The sequence below is a fragment of the Rhinolophus hipposideros genome, assembly GCF_964194185.1.
Source record: "Rhinolophus hipposideros genome assembly, chromosome: X".
In the NCBI taxonomy this organism is placed as follows: domain Eukaryota; kingdom Metazoa; phylum Chordata; class Mammalia; order Chiroptera; family Rhinolophidae; genus Rhinolophus; species Rhinolophus hipposideros.
In genome coordinates, this window is record NC_138046.1 from 91,511,506 (window position 1) to 91,536,136 (window position 24,631).

At 40.2% G+C, this 24,631-nt stretch overlaps 2 protein-coding genes across 2 annotated transcripts in view; one reads left to right on the forward strand and one right to left on the reverse strand.

Annotated features, from left to right (window-relative positions):
- Positions 1 to 24,631, forward strand: part of EFHC2 (EF-hand domain containing 2) — a gene marked incomplete at its 5' end in the record, with an annotated part of 271,873 nt that overhangs the window by 82,972 nt on the left and 164,270 nt on the right. The window contains 1 exon segment of the mRNA XM_081043040.1: positions 15,466 to 15,616. Coding sequence (XP_080899166.1) covers positions 15,466 to 15,616 — 151 coding nt within the window.
- On the reverse strand, positions 1,269 to 3,119 carry LOC308494457 (putative deoxyribonuclease TATDN2; the record flags this gene model as incomplete). Its single annotated transcript, XM_081042242.1, has 1 exon — positions 1,269 to 3,119. One exon carries the CDS (start codon positions 3,117 to 3,119, stop codon positions 1,269 to 1,271), a length of 1,851 nt encoding a protein of 616 aa, XP_080898368.1.

Below are 24,631 nucleotides of genomic sequence, written 5' to 3' on the forward strand. Positions count from 1 at the left end.
GAGTGCCTGCTCTGTTCCAGGCACTGTTCTTATATTGGATAGATGGACAATGTGAACGAGACTGACAAGCTTGTAAACATACAACCTAGTGGGGAAGATAACCAATGAACACAAAAAAATTGATGACATAATCTCAAACAGTGCTAAATGCTATGGTTAAATCAAAACAATAAGCCAAGGATTTTTTTCCTCCCAGTTGAGGTGAGCACTATAGATTGGTGATCAGGGAGGGCTTCTCTGTGGAGGAGACATTTGAGCTGGGAACCAAATGGCAAGGAGCTAGTTGATTTTTCTGGATCCAGATAAATGGGCACAAAAGAAACTAGAGAAGTCTGGAGTATTCTGGGTCTATTTTCATTGGCTATTTGTCAAGTGGGCAACTGAAGCTCTTCTCTGTTTCTGTCTTGTTGATGCTTTTGAAGCCCTTCTGGAGAACAGTATTTCGAAGTGGTATACATTTGGGCCTTGTTAAGAATAAGAGCAATTTGAAAAACAGTTGCTAGTATTATATACTGGTTATCTAAAGAGCTTTGGAATTTATACAACTGTTGAGAATTCAATTCAGATTCAAAACTCATCTCAGTGGTGTTCTATGATTCACCCGATTTGGCCTCCATCACTCTAAGCTCCTCCACAGCCCCCCTTGGCATATTATGACTATTAACTCATTTTTATCTGAATCAGTTTCCTTTCCGAGGAAATGTTAGTGTTCGTTTATCTGTAGAAATAATAAATTCCAAGTTGAACAGTCACTGAATTTATGAATTTAACAACAACCCATATGGATTATAGAATTCCTATAATAACAAATACATTCAGGGAATAAACAGAATAAATCACCTAACTTACTATTAAAATCCAACATTACTTGTTTTCTTTTTTTAAACACAAGTAGGAGGGTGACTTTATTCATCAACACCTCAAAAACACAGACTTCAAGGAACAGGAATTTAGATTAGCAAACTGTACGCTAACAAACTCTTTCTTCTTTACTGACTATGCTGGCAGTCTGGCTGGGAGGAAAAACCCTGATAAAATCAAGATCCCCTTACCTCTCCTCCCATTGCATTGTACCCCATCTCACCAGCCAGAAGCAGAAGTCTTATAAAGAGGTTTTGAGGAACACATCTTATCCTGTTTCTTTTTCTGTGCTAGTGCGCTTGCTGATTACATCGTTTACCTGGGATACAGGCAGAGTTCAAACCAAGTTTATGTTGTCAGGCTCCTGGTCTCCTTTTATTTGGAGTACTCCTGACTGCCCTCTCTGATTAAATACTGTAGAGGCGACTAGTGTTCCCACGCAAGGTGGCCAAGATGTGGTAGAGTGGCTGATCTTTGATTCTGGCAATCTCTTGAATTGTGTGCAGGGCCATGCCTGGGTGGGAATACTGGCAAAGGCTTTTGGGAACCCCACGAGGAAGGAAGTAGGGAGAATCAGTTTCCACGACAATTCTCTCCAGTGGAATCTTTTTCAGAGCATCCCGGGCCGCAGAAGCCGAACTGTAAGTTAGGACTGCTGTGAAGCCCACATACATATTGGGAAAGTACTTCAAAAGGGGCTCAATGACTGGGTAATTGTTAGTGAAGCAATGCCTATGGATCTTGTAGTCAGGGGGCACAAATTTTTTCATGATGTCCAGCAGATCTTTGTCTGCTTCTCGGCAGTGGATCACCAAGGGCTTCTTTAGAGACACAGCCAGCTGCAGCTGTCTTTCAAATATTTTGTGCTGCTGTCGGATAGGTGTAGTGCACTTATAAGAGTAATCCAAACCCATTTCTCCAAACGCTATAGCCTTGGGGTGCTGTAAGGCTTGCAAAAGATTTCTTTCATGATACTCACTGTAGAATTTTGCAAAATGGGGGTGACAGCCAAAGGCTCCCCAAACCAGATCGTCTTTCAACAGATTCTCCCATAGGCCATCCCTTAGTGTGCAAGGATCACAGAAATCAGCGATGCAGCCCTGAAATTCCTTAGGGAAGGAATGGCTGTAAATTTTTCTGAACTTGGTAAAGGTCCCTTTGAAAGACAACTTGGAATAGAGCATGTCCAAGTGACAGTGGGTATCAATGAAACCCTCTTTTAGGCTTTGCTCCCAGTGGCTCTTTGGCAGGGGACTAGATGCATGTCTTCCCCAAGTACATGATGGTGTCTCCTCTTGAAATGTTCTTTTCTCCTTCATCTTTGCTTCTGAACTTCTGGGAAAATGAAATGAACCAGAATTCTGGAAATGACCTTTCTTTGATGCCTTCAGGTCTCTGGACCACTTCTGGGAGCGCACTGTAGAGCTGGAGGAATAATAACTGGAGAAGCTGCAGCTTCTCTTCCCAGCCTGCAATATATTGTTGTTGCTGCTACCCAGGCGGGGATTTTGAGAAGGCTTGTGACTGCTGGTTTGGTAGCTATAGTCATGCAAAGGACCACTGTACAAAGGAGGCTGATATATGACACGGTCAGTGGTGAAGGATGAAGGCTTTGAAACTCTCGAGAGACTCAGTGAGACTGGCTTGTCCTGGGAGACTCTGGCTGCAGAAATCTCATCCAAGTTAGACCAGTTACTTCCTGAAGAGGGGTGCTTAATCGCCACTCTCCTTTCTTTATGCTTTTGGATTTCTGAATTAGCGTCATGCTTGTCTAGAAATTTTAGGGCTGGAGAGCCTTTTTCAAAAATGACTGCTCTTTGGTCACCAAGTGGCTTCACACTGGGTTTCTTTTGAGGCTCTGTAAGCACTAACCTGTCAAAAAAGTCACTCATCTTTATAACTGTCTTTTCCTTCTCTGCTCTGACCTCTGGGGCTGAAGGATTCTGTTTCTGAGGACTAGAGAAGGTGACAGTCTTAGCTGGTCTTTGTCCATGCTCTGCTGTGCTCTGTTTTGCACTAGTGGCAGCCTTTCCCTTTCCTTTTGGCACTGATTTTACCAACATGCTTTGGATAGACATCCAGGAGGTCACTGAGGAGCCTTGGTCTCTCTGTCTGCCTCTCCCTCCCTGGACTGTGTTCGGTTCCCCAGTGTTACCATTTTGACCCCCAGCTTTGGCTGCAAATTCAGGGTTTGTGGAATTACGGGAACTGTGTTTGGAATCAAGTCTAAAGTTGCAGGCATCCTCTAGAGAATCCATTTCTTCTAGAAAGGGGCTGGCACAGTGTGTAGGAGATGGCGCAGATGAGATTTCACAGACAAAAGGAACCCGTAATGCTCTGAATCAGGCAGTCTTTAGAGGGCGCTCCACCCACACCTGGGCCTGAGGAAAGGGAAGAGGAGGAATTTCCTTCGTGGGATGAGCCCCAGGAAAACTTCCACTTAAAGGCCAAAAGATACTCCTGGGTTTTCAGGCACTCAGGGCTGCTGGCCTCTCCTGAACGGGGATGTCGAACTATGAGCGGACAGCCAGAAGGGGCCGCGTTACTGGGATCCCAGAGGTGTTTGATTTGCTGGGGGATCCTACCTCTGTGCCGCTCCTGTGGTACCGGACTATGTTCCGCTCCGACAGCTACGGACCGTTCCTGGTTCTTTTACCACCCCATCATAGTTATCACTGTCCCAGAGATGTCAAAGGCCTTCCACTGAGTTTATGATTCCAAAGAGTTTTGGAAAAGTCGCAAAAATGAAACCTACCAAAGGCTTGGATTAGCGTCCAAGCCTTCGGTGTGCTTCCGCGATTACTAAGCGCTCTTTTCAAAACAAAGCACTTCCGGTGTGACAGAGCACTTCCGGGTCACCACAAACCTCTTCCGTTTGGTTTAGAAGAACTTTCCAAGATATCAAAGCTCTTAAACAGACTGCAGGTCCTTTAGAGACCACACACTGGGCACCCCTGACCTGGGCTTCTGGACTAGAGGTATAGGCCTCCACCAGTTTGTAGGAGGGCAGGGCAGAACCCAGTACCAGAGCGGAATGAGAGGCATGCAGGGAGCGGGAGGGTGCAGGGAGCGGAAGCGGGAGGGAGTGGAGAGCAGGGTGCAAGGAGCGGAGTGGGAGGGTGCAGGGCACAACTCACCCTGTCCACCAGTCCTGGCTACCAGAGCGGAGCCCGTAGGAGGCAGGGCACAGCTACCCGTCCTGGCCACCGGAAGCACTCCTCCTAATCAGCGGCCCCTCCGCTTCCACCTCAGGTCAGTCCACCCCTCAGCTGCCGCTTTCCCGCCCTGCTCCCCACTCCCACCTCTGGCCACCGGAAGCACTCCTCTTAACTTCCACCTCAGGTCAGTCCGCCCCTCAGCTGCCGTTTCTCCGCCCTGCTCCCCACTCCCACCTCTGGCCACCGGAAGCACTCCTCCTAACTTCCACCTCAGGTCAGTCCGCCCCTCAGCTGCCGTTTCCCCGCCCTGCTCCCCACTCCCACCTCTGGCCACCGGAAGCACTCCTCCTAACTTCCACCTCAGGTCAGTCCGCTCCTCAGCTGCCCCTTTCCCGCCCTTGCTCTCCACTCCCACCTCTGGCCACCGGAAGCACTCCTCCTAATCAGCGGCCCCTGCGCTTCCACCTCAGGTCAGTCCACCCCTCAGCTGCCGCTTCCCCGCCCTGCTCCCCACTCCCACCTCTGGCCATCGGAAGCACTCCTCTTCCACCTCAGGTCAGTCCGCCCCTCAGCTGCCGTTTCTCCGCCCTGCTCCCCACTCCCACCTCTGGCCACCGGAAGCACTCCTCCTAATCAGCGGCCCCTGCGCTTCCACCTCAGGTCAGTCCACCCCTCAGCTGCCGCTTCCCTGCCCTTGCTCCCCACTCCCACCTCTGGCCACTGGAAGCACTCCTCCTAATCAGCGGCCCCTCCGCTTCCACGTCAGGTCAGTCCGCCCCTCAGCTGCCGCTTCCCCGCCCTGCTCCCCACTCCCACCTCTGGCCACCGGAAGCACTCCTCTTAACTTCCACCTCAGGTCAGTCCGCCCCTCAGCTGCCGTTTCTCCGCCCTGCTCCCCACTCCTACCTATGGCCACCGGAAGCACTCCTCCTAACTTCCACCTCAGGTCAGTCCGCCCCTCAGCTGCCGTTTCCCCGCCCTGCTCCCCACTCCCACCTCTGGCCACCGGAAGCACTCCTCCTAACTTCCACCTCAGGTCAGTCCGCTCCTCAGCTGCCCCTTCCCCGCCCTGCTCCCCACGCCCACCTCTGGCCACCGGAAGCACTCCTCTTAACTTCCACCTCAGGTCAGTCCGCCCCTCAGCTGCCGTTTCCCCGCCCTGCTCCCCACTCCCACCTCTGGCCACGGGAAGCACTCCTCCTAATCAGGGACTCCTCTGCTTCCACCTCAGGTCAGTCGACCCCTCAGCTGCTGCTTCACGTCCCCTGCTTCCCACTCCTTCCTCTAGCCGAGGACACCTCTGACCTGATCTGGCAGCCCAGCCAGGTTTCCACCAGAGTTGTCACCATTGCTTGCTATTTGTTCATTTTCTCTCTCCCATTCTTTTCGAAAAAATATAGTTAATAGTTTTTAAACCATAATTCAAATATACATGCTTTCAAAAACATATTTATAATTGTATTTGCCATTTTCAGTCCTGCGTTTTTTTTCACTCAGTATTTCTGCATATCGTCAGTATTTTTCTTATTGCTGCATAGTTTTCAAAAACCTCATATTAGTACCTTCATCAAAATCCAGGAGTAGGTAGCTGTGCCATAATTCACCAGATACTTCCCTTTTTGTTAACTCTTTAGGTTCCCTTACTCAAGCTTTTTTTTTTTTCTCTCTATTAAAAGAAAATGCTGCAAAGAACGTCTTTGCATGTATGTTTCTCCATTTTTTGGTTTGTTTCTTTGGGCTACATACCCAGAAATGGAGTTCCTGAGAAGTATAGTAATTTTAAAATGGCATCCATGCTGAATAATCTTACCAGGTCCATTTAATAGGAGAAACAAAATCAGTGCCTCGCTTATTTTAATTTGCATTTAACTGATAATTTCTTAGAGTGAACACTTATTTATTGACACACTCCTGAATTTTAAGTTCTTTTTCATTTCTTTTTTTAGGGTGTTTTAACAGTTAATTTTTAAAATTATAAAATAAACTTTTGTTATATTTTCCAAAATTTTATTACTATTGTTAATGAACACAAATTCAACCAAGTAAATTTAAAGGTCTAATTAGCTTTATTGAATAAGTCGTGAATGGGATAGCACCCCACCTAGTAAAATAGAGAGGTGCTCTGAGAAGTTGTACAAAATAGGTTTTTATAGGCAGAAACTGAGAGGGACAGGAAAGTTATTAGCAAAAGAAAAGAAAGGATTGATTCAGGCAAGGTGACCTTTCCTTAGGCAAAAAGCAGCAGGAGGTCTTATCAGGCAGATTACCTTGCTAAAGAATTCCAGACTGGTTTAAGGTTACATTCCTGGGAAGGGCTGAAACTGCCTTTAATTCTTGGTTTGCTGTCTCGGTGAAGTAACTCCACCTTGGGCATGCTCTTCCTCCCTCCCTCCCTCCCTCCCTCTTCTTTCCTTCCTTCCTTCCTTCCTTTCTTCCTTCCTTCCTTCCTTCCTTCCTTCCTTCGTTCCTTCCTCCTTTTTTTTAACAGTATATTGTTTGTTTTTTATTTGTATTTTGGTCTTTCAAAGTTATAACTTGTGTTTGTAGTCAAATTTTAATTTTTTCTTCCATAATTTTCTTTTTCTCCTAGGCCTTGAATGGTTATCCTTCCTTTCAAGGCTTTGACACATTTATAACTGGTTTTTGGAGGGTTGATTTGTTACATTTAAGTTAACAATCCATCTGGTATGTAACTTGGGTTATAATTTATTTTAGGTGCTTTTTCCAAGTTAGTACTTTTTTCACTTATTGATATGTGACTCCTGTTTCATCATGTGTTAAATTACTATATGTAATAGTTTATTTCCAAACCATCTATTCTTTTCCACATATTGGTATGTCTCTTATTACTATGGTGTAGTACTAATTAAACAATTGAACCATTATAGTAAGCTATAAAATCTGGGAGTGTTAGGTCTCCTACATTACCCTCTTCATAATTATCTTTAATAGGCTGGCATGTTTATCAAGTAGACAGAATTATTTTTTTGAGTCTCTCTAACATACCAATGAAATACCCACTGGAAATACGGCATTTTATTCTGCTTATCCAGAATATACTTTACCTATCCTGATAGTCAAGTTCTTCTGTATCTTCTAGTAAATATTTTTAGAGTTTTATCAGGGCCACAGAGTTTTGATTAAAACTAATTTTAAGTGTTTTGTAATTTTTTATTCTCTTGTACACATACTTTTTCCTCCCACTGTATTTTCAGCTGGTTATTGCTAGTACATAAGAATACTTTTGATTCAGTTGCGGTTATGCTGAAATCTTTTATTTATTCTTAGTTTTCAGCCTTTACTTAGGCCATTATTTTATCTGCCTATAATGATACTTTTGTCTCTTCCTTTCCAATTTTTATTTCATACCTTCTCACGTTGTCTAAAACTCCTAAAAACAATATTAAATAATGATGTTGGTAGGGCATTTTTGTTCTGTTCCTGGTTGTAGTAGACACATAGTTTAATTTTAATGCTGGATATTTTAAAGCAGATGCTTTTAAATCCTGTTAAGGAATTACTTTTATATTTTAAAATATATGTGGTAGGAAACAATATGAGATCATTACATATTTGCCCTTATTTCTTAATTTGGAAACATCTTTGTATCTGGGAGGAAAATGCTGCTTTTTGTGTATGTAGGTGGCTTATAACTGTTACCGACTATTTAATTCTGTTTGCTTGCATTTTAGTTTGGATCTTTGCTCTATAAATCATTAGAAGTGAAATTGTTCTGGAGCAGTTCTCAACTTTGGTTTGCACATTGTAATCATCTGGGGACTTTTAAAAATCACTGATGCTTAGGCCGAATCTGAGAGATTCTGATGTCCGTGTGTGTGTGTGCGCGCGCGCGCGTCCCAAGCGTCAGGAGTTTAAAAAGCTCTACTGGTGATTCTGATGTGCATCCAGGGTGACAACTATTGCTCCATAGTTTACTTTTTTTATGCTATGTCTATCAGGCATTGGAATTCACCTTTGTGGCTTTCCATCATTTTTGGTATTCTGGGGGAGTTACATAATGTAATTTTTTTCCCCTTGAAAGTTTGAGAGACTCCATTAGTCAATCATCTTGGTTGGAGCCTTTGTTGGGGCAATTTTTGGGTAATTTGTTCATTTCTTATGTGGTTATTTATACATTGTGTTTTGGTAGTTCACAGTCTTACAGAAAATCACATCTTTAATTGTGGTTTTAAATTTTACTTTCATAAAAGCTTACATAATTTGTCATAAGATAATTTACATCTTTTTTTCTTTAAATTAAAGTTTATTGGGGTGACAATTGTTAGTAAAGTTACATAGATTTCAGGTGTACAATTCTGTAATACATTAGCTATATCTCACATTGTGTGTTCACCACCCAGAGCTAGTTCTCCTTCCATCACCGTATACTAGACCCCATTTACCCTCTTCTAGAGCCCAGTTCCCTCCTTCCCCCTTATCTTCCCATAACCTCTAAACTATTGTCTATGTCTACGAGTTTCTGTTCTTTCATTTGTTTCTCTTGTTCTTTTGTTGGTTTTGGTTTATATACCACATATCAGTGAAATCATATGGTTTTCTACTTTTTCTGTCTGATTTATTTCACTTAGCATTATAATCTCAAGATCCATCCATGTTGTCACAAATGGTACAGTTTCATCTTTTCTCACTGCTAAATAGTATTCCATTGTATATATATACCACAACTTCTTTATCCAATCACCTATCGAAGGACATTTGGGTTGTTTCCATGTCTTGGCCACCGTAAATAAAGCTGCAGTGAACATTGGAACACACTTGTCTTTATGGATAAATGTTTTCAGATTTTTTTAGGTAGATACCCAGGAGAGGAATTGCTGGGTCATGTAGTAATTCTGTTTATAATATTTTGAGGATCCTCCACACTGTCTTCCATAGCGGCTGCACCAATCTGCATTCCCACCAACAGTGTATGAAGCTTCCTTTTTCTCTACGGCCTCTCCAACACTCGTTACTATTTGTCTTGTTGATGATAGCCATTCTAACTGGGGTGAGGAGATACCTCATTGTGATGTTTATTTGCATTTTTCTGATGATTAGTGATGTTGAGCATTTTTTTCATATGCCTATTTGCCATTTGTATGTCATCTTTGGAGAAATGTCTCTTCAGGTCCTCTGCCCATTTTTCAATTGGGTTGTTTGTTTTTTTGTTGTTGAGTTGCATGAGTTCCTTGTATATTTTGGGTATTAGCCCCTTACCGGAGGCACTGTTCACAAAGATCTTCTCCCATTCAGTTGGTTGCCTCTTTATTTTGTCAATGGTTTCTTTTGGTGTGCAGAAGCCTTTAAGTTTGATAAAGTCCCGTTAATTTATTTTAGCTTTTACTTCCCTTGCCTTTGGAGTCAAATTCATAAAATGCTCTTTGAACTGAAGGTCCATAAATTTAGTACCTATGTTTTCTTCTATGCAGTTTATTGTTTCAGTTCTTATGCTTCAGTCTTTGATCCATTTTGAATTAATTTTGGTTCGTGGTGACAGATAGCAGTCCAGTTTCATTCTTTTGCCCATGGCGCAACTTCCGTGGGAGGATGTGGAGAGCTTCTGAAGTTCCAAAACTCTTCCTGCACCAGGTTCAGAGCCCATATGTTTCAGCAGTTCTGTTTACTCCTGCAGGGATCCGCCAAGATAGGGGGGGACAGGGGCGGGGTGGGTTGTGAGAGGTGGTCCAGAGCAATGGCGGTGACCCCCACCAAAGCCAGTCCTGCTTCCACAGCTCCCTCCACTTTGCCGGAACTAGTTGGGCTGGGAGTCCATGTCTATGGACCATAGTTCTCAGAAGTGCAAACATTTTGTTCTTTTGATCTGACCCTGCTACTGTTCCGCTTCTAGCACCGGACAAGTGGGGGCGGGGCGAGCTCTGGAAGGGTAGGGAGGGGGTGGCTAGTCTCCGTGCCTAAGGCTTCTGTTGTCTGCGGCAGTGAGGGCTTAAACTGCTGTTTTCCGCCTTCTTCCCTCAGTCTTTTCTCCAAGATCTTCCCTGAGCCTTGGGTTCACCCGTGTCATATGCTGTCCCTTCAGGCCTGTGGGCCATAAGCGGAGCCTTAGCAGTCTTGAGTTCTTCCCTCTCCCACAGCTGCGATTGTTCCGTAATTCGGCGAACTCAGAGCACCGAGTTAGGTCTGTTCTTGCGCCCTTGTGTCCCAGTCTCCGCCTTCTCCCTTCCTTCTCCCCTTCTCGCACAATTTGCCCACCTTTCTGTGATTTCAGTAGTGCCCCTCTTACTCTTGCCTATCTGTTGTGCAGGGAGTCCTTTGTGGAGTTATAGTTGTTCAATATGTAGTGAATTGCAGGGGAGATTTCAAGAGACTCACCTCACGCCGCCATTTTTATGACGTCTCTATAATTTATATCTTATAATTTATTACATCTCTTTGTCATGCATTGTTTTATTTCTGATTTTATTTATTTATTTTTTTAGCGTCTTTGCTAGAATCTTATCTGTTTGAGAAATTTTTGTTCAGTCCATTGCTCACTGGTTCAGAACTCTGACTGCATTTCAGAATTACTTGGGGAGTTTTTAAAAAATACTAATGCCACTCTTACTTGCTCCAAGATTCTGATATAATTTATTTTTTATTCTTTTAATAAACTTTGAGAAAAAAACACTTTTATTGGGGAATATTGAGGAACAGTGTGTTTTTCCAGGACCCATCAGCTCTAAGTCAAGTCGTTGTTTTCAGTCTAGTTGTGGAGGGTGCACCTTACTGGCCCATATGGGAATTGAACCGTTGACCTTGGTGTGATGAGCACTGCACTCCAACAAACTGAGCCAACCGGCCACCCCTGATGTAATTTATTTAGGCTCGGCTCTCGTCTTTCTCTTTAAGGTCCGAATTTGAAGCCTAGGCTGAGAATTGCTGAGTTAGCACATTTAACTAAGTTAGTTCTCATAAATTCTCTAAAGTAATAATCTGAGTTTTGTAAGTTACTCAAAATCACAGATTTGCCTGCATCTTATAGGTTTGTACATCTTTAAATTTTATTAGATCCTATATTTGTTTTATTTAAAAATTTGTTTTCAACATAATTATGTGAACCAAAATTAATTTCAGACTGTAATGAAGAATGAAAACATTTATTTGAGCAAAAAGAGCTGCAGCCTCGGAGACACAGATTCTGATAGCAACCTAAATCATGTTCCACCAAGGCAAAGGGAGGCCATCTTTTATAGAGAAAGTTCCTGCCCAAGTTCCCAATTTGGTTTGTTTTAAATGTTTCTGATTGGATGGGCCAGGTCTCAGTCCATTGGTCAGAAGATGAAACCAGGAACTTCCTTGTGGTCGTGGTTGACTTCGGGTGTAAACAGGCTGGGACAGAGTACTGGGGGTTGAAAGCTCAGTCTGTGGCTTTTCCTGAAATGCAGAATATGTGATGGGCTTCTGTCAGCAATGGCTGCTGGACTTGTTATGAATTTGGGTACAGTTAACTAAGAGAAGTCTATTTTGACAGATAATATTTCTTCTTGGGATTCACAATTATTACGAGTGACAATTTTTGTTTATAGTTACATGATACATTTCCAATTGTATTACTTTGTGATCAATGACTATAACTTGCATAATTTTTGTGTTTTAAATTTATTAGAATTTTTTCGTAAGCTAACCTGTATAGGGAAGGAAAAATAATTTTCCCTTTACCTTTTTAGGTTCTTGGCTCAGTTATCCCCTGTAATAAAGGACAGAGCAACAGAAGAAAAACAAATAGAAATTTAATAGCAATGGGAGATATATGTGGGAGATACCCAGGAAAACTGTATACATGGGAGATATCCAGGAAAACTGAGTGACTCCCAGAAATGGCCTAAGCCATCATCTTAAATACCATATTTACTAAAGAAAATAAATGTGAGAGTGGGAAATAGGGGGAGGCCAGTTACTGGGAGGTTATCAGGCAAAGCCCAATAAACCAGAATATGGTTGTTATGAAGGTTTAAATCCATGCCTTCTCCATTTATGTTTCTAAACATTTAGTTTTCCCCCTCTTCCTAGTAGAGAGAGGGAGACACTCTTACAAAATGGAGATTTTCCTTATAAATGTAAATGTCTCTTACAAAAGCGTAACTTTTAGTTGGGTTTCAGAATTTCTCTTGTGTGTTTTGTTTTGTAAAAATAATCACCTCAAGATAATCCCTATGCCAATAAGGCATATTTTGGGGTTTCATATGATAAATTACATATGATAAATTTCTATAGATATACCATTGGCATATATTAAGGAGCCATCCTCAATGTGCAACATAAAATTTTATTATGGTTTATTTCCTTAATTCTAAGACTCCATAATCATAAGAGAAACTGTTGATTTAATAACAGCTTTTGGGGGAAGAATAAGTACCACCACGTTAAATGTATATACATTTTTATTGTTTACTAACTTATAATAGCATGCATTTATCCTTATTATTATCTAGTACTTTCTTCTTCTTTAATGTTTCACAGTTTATCTTTTTCATCAAATAGAACCTAAACATTGGTCATTCACAAATATATACCAGTAGCATTCAATACATAGAGGTTGGTGAGAGCTATTAACATTGTCTCCACACTTTCCTACCTGATGATAAAGAGAAAATTTTTTTTCAAATTGAATACTACTATAGGGGTGGGAAACTTCCCTTCTTTCCTTCTAGGTTCTTTGTCTGGTCTAATAATTAAATTGACGTAAGAGAGATTAACATCAATTTCAGTTGTGCACCATATAGTATAAAATAACATTGAATGTCAACTGTACTTGAAAAAAATTTAAAAGTGGGGGAAAAGGTAAAGGTGAATAAGAAGTTCAAATCACAGGTATAAAACAAATAAGTTATGGGGATGTAATGTACAGCATGGGAATATAGTCAATAATATTCTGATAGCGTGATACGGTGTCAGATGGTTGCTGGACTTAACATGGTGATCAGTTTTTTTGGTATATAAATGTTGAGTAACCATGGTGTACACCCAAAACTAGCATAATATGGTATGTTAGCTGTATTTTAATAAAAATATTTTAAAAAGGTTAACATGAGAAAAACAAACTTTGTGCATACAGAAACCCCATAAAAACATGGGACTCCCTGGCAGTTAGTTATTTGAAGCTTGTATGCCATCCCGAGCTAAAGAGAAAGGGGATAGATGTCTGGGGCTTCAAAGGGGAGGAGGACAATTCACAGGTAAACAAATATTTGCCATGCTATGCAGGTACCGTGTTTCCCCGAAAATAAGACCTAGCTGGACCATCAGCTCTAATGCGTCTTTTGGAGCAAAAATTAATATGAGACCCGGTCTTATGGTAGATAAGACCGGGTCTCTTATTTTACTATGAGACCGGGTCTCATATTAATTTTTGCTCCAAAAGACGCATTAGAGCTGATGGTCTGGCTAGGTCTTATTTTTGGGGAAACAGGATAGGTCTTTCTGATATAAAAAGTGTGTTCTGGTAATAGCTCCCTTGCTGGTACAGGGCCCCTATCTAAATTCTTGTAGGTACTTAAGGGTGTGGGAAAATGTTCTTCCTGCATCTGACGGGCCCTGATTGTCTTCAGCTTGAAATAATCCACATGCTTAAGTGGTACATTCTAGGGTGGCATATTCTGCTCTCCCTCACTACCTTTACTGAAAGCTTGATAAAGTCCTAGCTCTGTTGTCCTTTTAGATGTTCCAGCAACATCTTTTTTCCACTACTATTTTTTTGAGATATAATTCATGTAACATAAAATTCGCCATTTTAATGTGTTCAACACAATTTGGTGTTTTTTTTAAAATCGAGGTAAAATTTACATAACAAATTAATCATTAGCCATTTTAAAGTGTACAATTCAGTGACATCTAGTATATTCACGATATTGTACAACCATTGCCTCAATCTAGTTCCAAGACATTTTCATCACTTCAGAAGGAAACCCTGTATCCATTCAACAGCATCTTACCAGAAATGTTCACTCAGCACAAATATGACAATATTCTAGTAATGGGTTTAGCTAACTTCTAACTTGAATCAGGCCAGATGCATTCCCCAAGAGAGCAGCTGACCATAGGACCATTTTGGAATGAAGCCCAAAGGTACCAATTTGAAGGGTATAGATCTCTAGGCTTGCTAGATTCTTAAGAACCTGATCCGGTAAAGACAGTGCCTGGTTGTTTGTAACTGATCCATTCATTTCGAATACAATCATTTTACTAAAATTCATTTCTGCCAACCATTATGGCAATTAGCAAAGCTTCTTGTGTTGATAAGAGATAAACTACTGAGGCATTTTGTCAGCCTCTTCTGAAATGTGGGCTTCTGATAGAAATTTGCTAAACACTCCCAGAGCATACATTCCTAGTTAGGGTAACTGACCACCCCTAGAGGGTATATTGCATTTAACAGACTCACTCATGTGTATCATATTGTCCATGTTAAATGACCCTGGTATTACATCATGTGCACAATTAAATTTTGCAATTTTAATTATAAAAATTGATCAAAAATGAAAGCAAAGGGAATATTAAAATTGGGGACCAATGCCCCATGTGAAGCTTGAAATGACAGCCTAAATCTACTGTTCCCTCAGTTGTCCTCAATTACCATGTCTTTCTCAGTATGTGACCGTGTTGCTATGTTGAGAGTGATTCCAGTGGTTAAAGATATGTTTTTTCCCCATATAACATAAGCCTGAGGAAGCTATTTCAACTGATCTTCAACTGAAGAGGCAATCAGTCCTCTGCTTCAACATGGGAGAAAAGTGGGCTGTGTTGTATTTACTGAGAGGCACAGTTTTCCAAAATGGTTAAGAAATTTGCAAGGGTATTTTGACTATCTCTGATTTTTACTGTAACTACTTTAGAATCCACCCCTTCTCTCTGAGCACCCCTACCCACCCAAACACACACACACAATAAGATGAGACTGGGTCTGGCATTGAGCTGAGCTCTTTGAGGTTCCTGAAGAATGTTAAGGTGGGGTCTCTGGTGCACTTGAATTTCAGATGTGTCTGTATTAATTGCCTCAAGGCAGGCAATTAGCAGGACCAGAAGTCAAGATAACTTTATCCTAGAACCAAGGTAGCTTTGCATTATTTTTAATGGGTAAAAAATGATAAAACTTACATTCATTTTGTGAGAAAGTATTATTTTGTCTATAAACATAGATATAGAATCCCACTGTGAAATTCCAAAAGATAGATTGTAGTTCAGTTTATGGTAGAGCTGAATGATGGATTTATTGCCTGAATATCATTTCCTCATTTTAACCAGACAGTGATGAAAATGTAAAATAATCCTTATATACTGAAACCTAGATTGAATATCCATTCTCATAGCTGATGTGTAGTATGTCTTCTTGCAAAAATCTCCTCAACTTTTTGCTTTTCAGTAACAAAAAATATACAGGCAGTAGCTTTATTAATTTTAAGTTTGCTGATTTTTTTTTCATTTCTTAAGTTTCTAATTATGATTCCAACAGGTATTATCTTTAAATGCCTACGTAGAAGATGAAGTGCATGATAAAAGTCAAGAAAACTATAGAATAAGACCCTATAAAATCATCTTCTACCTTGAGGATGACACAATTCAAGTAAATGAACCAGAGGTGAAAAATAGCGGACTGCCTCAAGGTATCTAAAGTATCTAAAGAGTTATTGTTCTTTCATTTCTAATTTCTGCCTTTATATTCTGTCTTTCTCTAGTTTTATAAAAGACCCCATGCTACTGATTAGGTATCTAACTTGTTGACAGTGGTGAATATAAACATGCTGTTAGCTTGTAGTTGTTGATAGTGACTTAATCAGCTTTCTACCCTCACCCCCAAACACACCTCAACATTGGCCATTTCTCTCACTCTTCTATGACATACTTGTATCCTTTCAGGTAGTATGACCAAACTGTCCCATGTCTATGACATTTTTCTTTAACCTTTTTGGTCTTTTTGCTATGACCACATTACTTCCTTCACAACACCCTTAGGGGAAGAGAGAATACTGTTCTCTACTGCCACTTCCAGATTGGTGTTCTCTCTTCTTTCTTGAATTCACTGCCATTTACTTCACCTACCCTTTCCTCATCCTCATACCCATTAACTATAGAATTTGATGGTACTTAAATGAAGGGTCATTGTTCCTTCACCTCACATATGCCAATTATCTTTATCCATACTCCACTTTGGCCTGGTATGTGTTAACTCTGTGATGTGGCCACCAGAGAAGGTTGCATTATTAGAAGCATGGCAGAGATCAAGAGGAGTGACTGATTTCTTCTGTTTGTGTTGTGAGTTCTTCATTTGGGATGATGCTAAGTTCTGTATGTCTTCAGGGGATAGCAACCATCATGGTGAAAGGACTGAAAATGTGTCACGTATAAGGCAAAATAGTGAAAAGGGTTTTGTCTGTAAAGGGAAGATGCAGGTATGCCTGATAAATGTCTTCAGGAATCTAAAAGGATGTCATGTAGAGGAGAGTGACCTAATTTTCTTTATCCTCAAGGGCAGGACCTAGGAGGTCAGGATTCAGGTTAGAAAGAAGAGTAATTTTCTGAAAGAGAGCCACCAGAAGTTGTAGTGGATAGCTGTGGATGAGCATGATCAGTGTTGGGTGGAGGGGTGGAGGAGAGGGGAGCCACACATTCCTATAGATGTATGGCCCTGGGGGCAGGTCAGGGGTTATTTTTCACTGACAGCTTAGTAGAGGTGTAGGAAGGGAGTCACGTGTTTGGTGTTTGGTATCGATGACCTTCCAAGGCCCCTTTGATCCCTGACGAGCCATGATTCTTGGGTACATTGTTGTGGCTCTGTCTTGGAGTACTGCCATCTTCAATGTCTTAGGTCTGAAATTGGCCTTTTATTTATTATAGCCTCTACTCCTTTTACTTTCTCTATTTGTTCACACTCACCATCCTTGTTCTTCATTTTCCTAGCAATACATATCCTGAATCTGTCCATGTCTCTCTCTCTCTTTCCCCCTTTTTCTACCATCCTAACCCAAGCTACTTTCCTTTCTTGGCTAGAGGAATGGAATAGCTGCCTAATACATTTCTACTTCCATTTCTGCTCCTCCTACAACCTGTTCTTTATGCAGCAGCTAGAGTGTTGTGTGGGGCATTACCTTGGTGCAGTGGTGGCCTCCAAGAAGCATACATGCAGGCTTTCCTAAAGACCACAGAACAGAAAGCTCATGGGCCATATTAAAATGCATGAATCACACAATGCATTAAAACAATTTAAAATATATAGCATGTATATCAAGAAGCAAGGGGAAAGAAATGGGGTAGGTTCACACACTTAGGACAGGGTAAAAGTGGATGGAAGGACCACCCTGCTTGAATCCTGAGGTAGGCAACGGTCCTGGCACTCTATGATGCCTCAGCTTTTCCTGCTAATAGTGTGATTTGGAGACCAGAGTTGAAGTTCCAGGAGGACCACAGACAGAAGGGACCTTGGGCTAATGGCACACATTCTATAAGAGAGGTGCAGGGACAAGTGGGCCTGGCCACAGCTGTAGCTCACCAATAAGTCTGCTGAATAGTCATGGGTTTTGTGTGTGTTTTTTAGGCAAAGGGCACATAGGGCCAGAATGGGTGTCACCAATGAATGAGTGGCTGAATTAAGTCCTCATGAATATTGAGTACTCACGAATATTTACTACCTCTTGTAGATTAGTGTATCATGAATATTTAGAGCCCAGGTGCCTAACATATATTTAATATATACTGAAAATTGGTTATCTCTTGGTTCTTCCATCCCCTTCTTTCTATGTTTAACGTATACATGCTCTACTTACTATCTACCTATAGTTATTTAACACATCTTATGGTTTTCTGGCTATGTTGAATAAAATTTTTGCTTACTAACTACTTAACTGGGCCCAGTGCTTCCATATTGACATATCACAATAGATTCTAGGGGGAGAAACAGGAATTTTGGGACCATGGGCCTCTGAGAGTAAGTCTGTGATGAGTCAGTATGTAAAGGACTTCCTTCAATGCTCATGAGATTGAGATTTGTCTTAAGGCATGGCTTTTGTGTGTCTAGATGAATTTGGAGCCAGTCAGCAATGCTGAGAAGTGTTTCCTGAATCCTATTCTGTGCCAAGCACTGTGGTGGGTTTTGGGATAATGGACAAAAGGAATAAGACCCATTATATTCCTATCTCATTGAGCTTATAGGCAAGCAGGTTAGAGAGAAAAGGAAGCAAGGTGACTAGTCCAAGAGTTTTGCAGTTATTCAGTTTAGAAATGCTGAGTGTCCAAACCAGAACAATGATGGTAGGAATAAAAAATAGGGGAAAGATTTTAGAGATATTTGGTTGGCAGAGTTAATAGGTCTTGGCCAGCGATTAAATATAGAGTGAGAAAGGGGAATATCTAATGATAAAGTACCTGCTTTATCATTATGTTATTTAGTACCCTAACTACCATCCTTAGCTTTTACAGAAAAGGAAACAGGCTTAGAGAGGTAATTTGCTCCATCTGAATCTTAACTGACTGCCTGGGAGCTCACTGTTTGGTTGAGAGGATGGTGATGCGTTAATAGAGCCCAGGAGCATGGAGCAAGGAGCAACACTGGGATTGGAGCTGAGGTGTGTTTGTTTGGGTCATGAGGCCTTTGAAGGTGTGTTGGGACATCTGTATAGTGATGCTCATCATGCAGGTGGAACCTTGAGATGTTTTTAGGAAAAAAGTCAAGACTATAGATGTCTCCTTGGACTCAGTGGTGTCTAGATCAGGCTTATTCTACCCTGTTGCAAGACAGCTGCTGTTGAAGTGGTGGAAAGAGGAAGAAGATTTGATTTAGTGTCTGCTTGGTTTTGCTAGTGGAGGGAGAAGGTGAGGATTGATTTGAGGAGGCATTATGAGCTGTCTTCATTATTCTTTGTATTCTAACTGATATACTCTGTATTCCCTGGTCTTTTCATTTGGAGAATTTGTGACTTAATGTTAAATCTTTTAGGAAATATGGATATGCCTTGGTATTTTTAAAAAAGTCTTTACAAACTTTTAAGGTTGGAAGTGTGACATTTTTGTAAAGGTACAAGAGGTCTTTAGGCTCTTTAGAGTCATTTTTAACATGTATAAAAGGCAGTTTTTAAAGACTGGCTATAATGTATTAGAAGTTTGAAGGATTATTTGAGAAAAGAAGGAAAATTTACAACCTTTAATTTCTAAACATCTGTGTGTGTATGTTACTTAAGTGTGTATGTTAGATAAGTGACAGTATCGCTTTATCAAAAAATATTTTCTTACAAGTTTTTACTTAAATGCTTTACTCTGATATTCTCCAACCAAGTTTTCCTTATTTTTTGATTACCTTCCCCACATGACACCAAATATACACAAATGATGGGCTGGAGGTCATAGGATACCCCAAACCTGCATTGTTTTTATTATTACGTTTTAAGTGAAGCTCATATTCCTTTAACTCACTGGCACCTGTCCAGTAAGTCTCAGTTTTATTAAACTATCCAAGAAGAGAAATGAAATGCAACCTCTGTAAGGATCTTGGAAAGGCTTTTATTAAGGTTTTTCAATTCTCTTAGCCTCTTGATTTCAAATCACACATCAGCAGATTCCAAAGGCAATTTAAAGATCGTCATAATGATTTATTTGAAAATAATTTTCATGTAAGTAGTAGGGAATGTTACTCATGAAGACTCAGAACACACCCTGAATAAAAGACAATTTTAAAGTTTCTTTTGAAAATTTCAGAATATCTAGTTGGCTCATTTTGATCAGGATATTTCCCTGAGTGAAGACACAGCTCAAGGGATCTGTACAGAATACACAGTGATCATGATATGTGATGAGACTGAATTTGTCAGCAGAGTGGAGATACCTGGTGGGCTCTAGCAAGTCCTGTTGAAAACAAACACAAATAACTACTGTATCATCAAGCTTGGTTTAATGAGAAACCAGTCTTTTGACATACTTAATGTGATGATTTTTGTTAAGGAAGGTCTTTTTGGACAGAGGATACCCTGGAAAATTATTTAAATTAGGGTTTCCAGGTGGGAATTTCTGCCCGTTCTCAGGAATTTTCCCACTTTCCTGTTCCCGAATCCCGAGATATAAACTGTTTTCTGTTCTCCACAATGAATCGTTTCCACAAAGTGACGGCCGATACTACCAAGCACTTGGGTTCAAGGAGCCGATTTTCCCGATTTCCTGACCAACTTTTCTCGGGATTTGGAAACAGAAAAGCGAAAAAAATTCCCGAGAACAGGCAGGAATTCCCACCTGGAAACCCTAGCGATAAATAGGAAAAATATCTAAGAGATACACTGAGTAGTACGTTTATTTCCCATTGTGGATATAACTGGTTTCAAAGAGCCGATTTTCCCATCCAACTTTTCTCAGGGTTCGGGAACGGGAAAGCGAAAAAAATTCCTGAGAACAGGCGGAATTCCCACCGGGAAACCCTAATTTAAACGCCTTCTTAAGCTTTCCTAAGTTAAATGATTGAGGAAAAGAAAACAAGCTTAATCAGTGGCTTAGACCTCAGTGGGATGAGTAGGTAGTGTTCCTTTCAGTTGTATTTTGAGAGGCATGAGCCTGCTTTTCATGAACCTATGGACTCTGGGGAGAGGCTAGGGGTCACATTTAGGTGTCACACACTGTCACTTCCATAAGGTTTCAGTATTTTTAAAAAATTTATTGGGGTGACAATTGTTAGTGAAATTACATAGATTTCAGGTGTACAATTCTGTATTACATCATCTATAAATCCTATTGTGTGTTCACCACCAGGAATCAGTTCTCCTTCCATCACCATATATTTGATCCCCTTTACCCTCATCTACCACCCACCTCCCCCCTTACCCTCTGGTAACCACTAAACTATTGTCTGTGTCTATGAGTTTTTGTTTCTCATTTGTTTGTCTTGTTCTTTTGTTGTTTTTGGTTTATATACCACATATCAGTGAAATCATAGGGTTCTCTGCTTTTTCTGTCTGACTTATTTGCTTAGCATTATACTCTTAAGATCCATCCATGTTGTCACAAATGTTCCTATATCATCTTTTCTTACCGCCGAATAGTATTCCATTGTGTATATATACCACAACTTCTTTATCCATTCATCTATTGAAGGACATTTTGGTTGTTTTCATGTCTTGGCCACCGTAAACAAAGCTCCAATGAACATTGAAGCACACGTGTCTTTTGTATAAATGTTTTCAGATTTTTTTGGGTAGGTACCCAGGAGAGGGATTGCTGGGTCATATGGTAATTCTATTTGTAATTTTTTGAGGAACCTCCACACTGCCTTCCATAATGGCTGCACCAGTCTGCATTCCCACCAACAGTGTATGAGGGTTCCTTTTTTCTCCACAGCCTCTCCAACACTTGTTACTATTTGTCTTGTTGGTGCTAGCCATTCTGACTGGGGTGAGGTGATATCTCATTGTGGTTTTTATTTGCATTTCTCTGATGATTAGTGATGTTGAGCATTTTTTCATATGTCTATTTGCCATTTGTATGTCCTCTTTGGAGAAATGTCTCTTCAGGTCGTCTGCCCATTTTCCAATTGGGTTGTTTGTTTTTTTGTTGTTGGGCTTCATGTGTTCCTTGTATATTTTGGATATTAACCCTTTATCGGACGTACTGTTTGCAAAAATCTTCTCCCATTCAGTTGGTTGCCTCTTTATTTTGTTGATGGTTTCTTTTGCTGTGCAGAAGCTTTTAAGTTTCATATACTCCCATTCGTTTATTTTCACTTTTACTTCCATTGCCTTTGGAGTCAAATTCATAAAATGATTTTTGAATGCAAGGTCCATAAGTTTAGTACCTATATTTTCTTCTATGCAGTTTATTGTGTCAAGTCTTATGCTTAAGTCTTTGATCCATTTTGAATTAATTTTGGTACATGGTGACAGATAGCAGTCCAGTTTCATTCTTTTGCACGTGGCTATCCAATTCTCCCACCACAATTTATTGAAGAGGCTGTCTTTCCTTCATTGTATGCTTTTAGCTTCTTTGTCAAAAATCATCTGTCCATATTTATGTGGTTTTATTTCTGGGTTCTCAATTCTACTCCATTGGTCTATGTGTCTGTTTTTCTGCCAATACCATGCTGTTCTGATTATTGTAGCCTTGTGGTACAAGCTAAAGCGAGGATTGCACTACCTCCAGCATTGTTCTTTATTTTTAAGATTGCTTTGGCTATTCGGGGTCTTTTGTTGTTCCAAACAAATCTGATGATTTTTCGTTCTATTTCTTTAAAAAATGCCATTGGGATTTTGATGGGGATTGCATTAAATCTGTATATTGCTTTGGGTAATATGGCCATTTTAACTATGTTGATTCTTCCAATCCATGAGCACAGAATGTCTTTCCATTTCTTTGTGTCTTCTTCAATTTGTTTCAAAAATGTCTTACAGTTTTCAACCCATAGGTCTTTCACATCCTTGGTTAACTATATTCCTAGGTATTTCATTCTTTTTTGCTGCAATTGCAAAGGGAATTGTTTTTTGTACTTCTTTTTCTAAGATTTCATTGTTAGTATATAGGAATGCAATGGACTTTTGTTGATTTTGTACCAGCAACTTCACTGTATTCGTTGCATGTTTCTAATAGCTTTTTGGTGGAGTCTTTAGGGTTTTCCATATATAGCATCATGTTATCTGCAAAGAGTGATAATTTAACTTCTTCATTCCCAATTTGGATGCCTTTTGTTTCTTTCTCTTGCCTGATTGCTCTGGCAAGGACTTCCAACACTATGTTGAAAAGCAGAGGTGATAGGGGTCAGCCCTGTCGTGTTCCTGAATGTAGAGCAAAGGCCTGCAATTTTACACCATTAATTATGAGATTTGCTGAGGGCTTGTCATATATGGCCTTTATTATGTTAAGGTATTTTCCTTCCATACCTATTTTAAGTGTTTTAATCATAAATGGATGTTGTATCTTGTCAGATGGTTTTTGTACATCAATTGGTATAATCATTTAGTTCTCCTCTGATTTTTGTTTCCTTCCTTTTGCTGACCTTGGGTTTCACTTGTTCTTCTTTTTCTAGTTCTTTAAGGTGTAACATAAGGTTGTTTATTTGGGATTTTTCTTGTTTCTTGGGATAGGCCTGTAATGATATAAATTTCCCTCTTAAAACTGCTTTCGCTGCATCCCATAAATTTTGGTAGGATGTATTTTCATTGTCATTTGTTTCTATGTATCTTTTGATCTTTTTTCTAATTTCTTCTTTGACCCAGTCATTCTTTAAATGTATGTTGTTTAATCTCCATGTATTTGTGTTTTTTCCTGCTTTCTTTTTGCAGTTGATATCCAATTTCAAAGCCTTGTGATCATAGAATATGCTTCGTGTGATTTCAATCGTCTTCAAATTGCTGAGGCTGATTTTATGTCCCAGTATATGGTCTATCGTTGAGAATGTTCTGTGTACACTAGCAAGGAATGTATAGTGTGATGTTTTAGGATGAAGTGCTCTATATATGTCAATTATGTCCATTTCATCTAATGTGTCATTTAGTGCTGCTATTTCGTTAATTTATTTTCTGTTTGGATGATCTATCCATAGCTGTCAATGATGTATTTAAGTCCCCTAGTATAATTGTATTTTGGTCAACTTCTCCCTTTAGTTCTGTTAGTAGTTGCTTGGTATATTTTGGTGCTCCCTGATTGGGGGCATAAATATTGATGACTGTTATGTCTTCTTGCTGTATAGTCCCCTATACCATTATGAAATGTCCGTCTTTGTCTCTTATTACTTTTTCACCCTGAAGTCTGTTTCATCTGATGTCTTTATGGCTACACCTTATTTTCTCTGGATATCATTTGCTTGGAGTGTCAATTTCCACCCTTTCACTTTGAGTCTATGTTTGTCCTTGTAGCTGAGATGTGTCTCTTGGAGACAACATATGGTTGGATTTAGTTTTTTGATCCAATCTGCTACTCTGTGCCTTTTTATTGGTGAGTTCAGTCCATTTATATTTAGGGTGATTATTGATATGTGAGGATTTCCTGTCATTCTATCTTTAGTTTTCATGTAAGGCTGTGTCTCCATTGTTTCTTTGCCTTTTTGTTGTTGTCTATTATATTTTATGGTGGTGTTCTTTGAAGTTTCCCTCTGTTTCTTCTTTATTACAGTATGTATTTCAGTTCTGGATTTTTTTTTGAGTGGTTACCTTTAAGTTTATGTAAAAGAAAGTTTGATATATAGAGTATTCCATTTTCTTCAGCACGCTTACTTTCTCCATTCTCATATTCCGGTTCACGCCTTTACTCTCCCCCGTTTGATGTTTTGGTTGACACAAATTGTCCCTGTTGATGGTGGTCGAATAGCCTCCTTTAGTATTTCATGTAGTGCAGGTCGTGTATGAGAAAATTCCCTCACCTTCTGTATGTCTGCAAAGGTCTTTATTCCTCCTTTATATCTAAAGGAGATCTTTGCTGGATATATTATTCTTGGCTCATAATTTCTCTCTTTCAATAGTTTGAATATTTGGTTCCACTCCCTCCTGGGTTGTAGAGTTTCTGCTGAAAAACCTGATGATAATCTAATGGGCTTTCCTTTGTAGGTTACCGTCTTCTTTTCCCTGGCTGCGTTGAGGATTCTTTCTTTGTCGTAGATTTTAAACAGCTTCAATATGATGTGCTTTGGAGAAGGCCTGTTGGGAATAAGGTAGTTAGGTGTT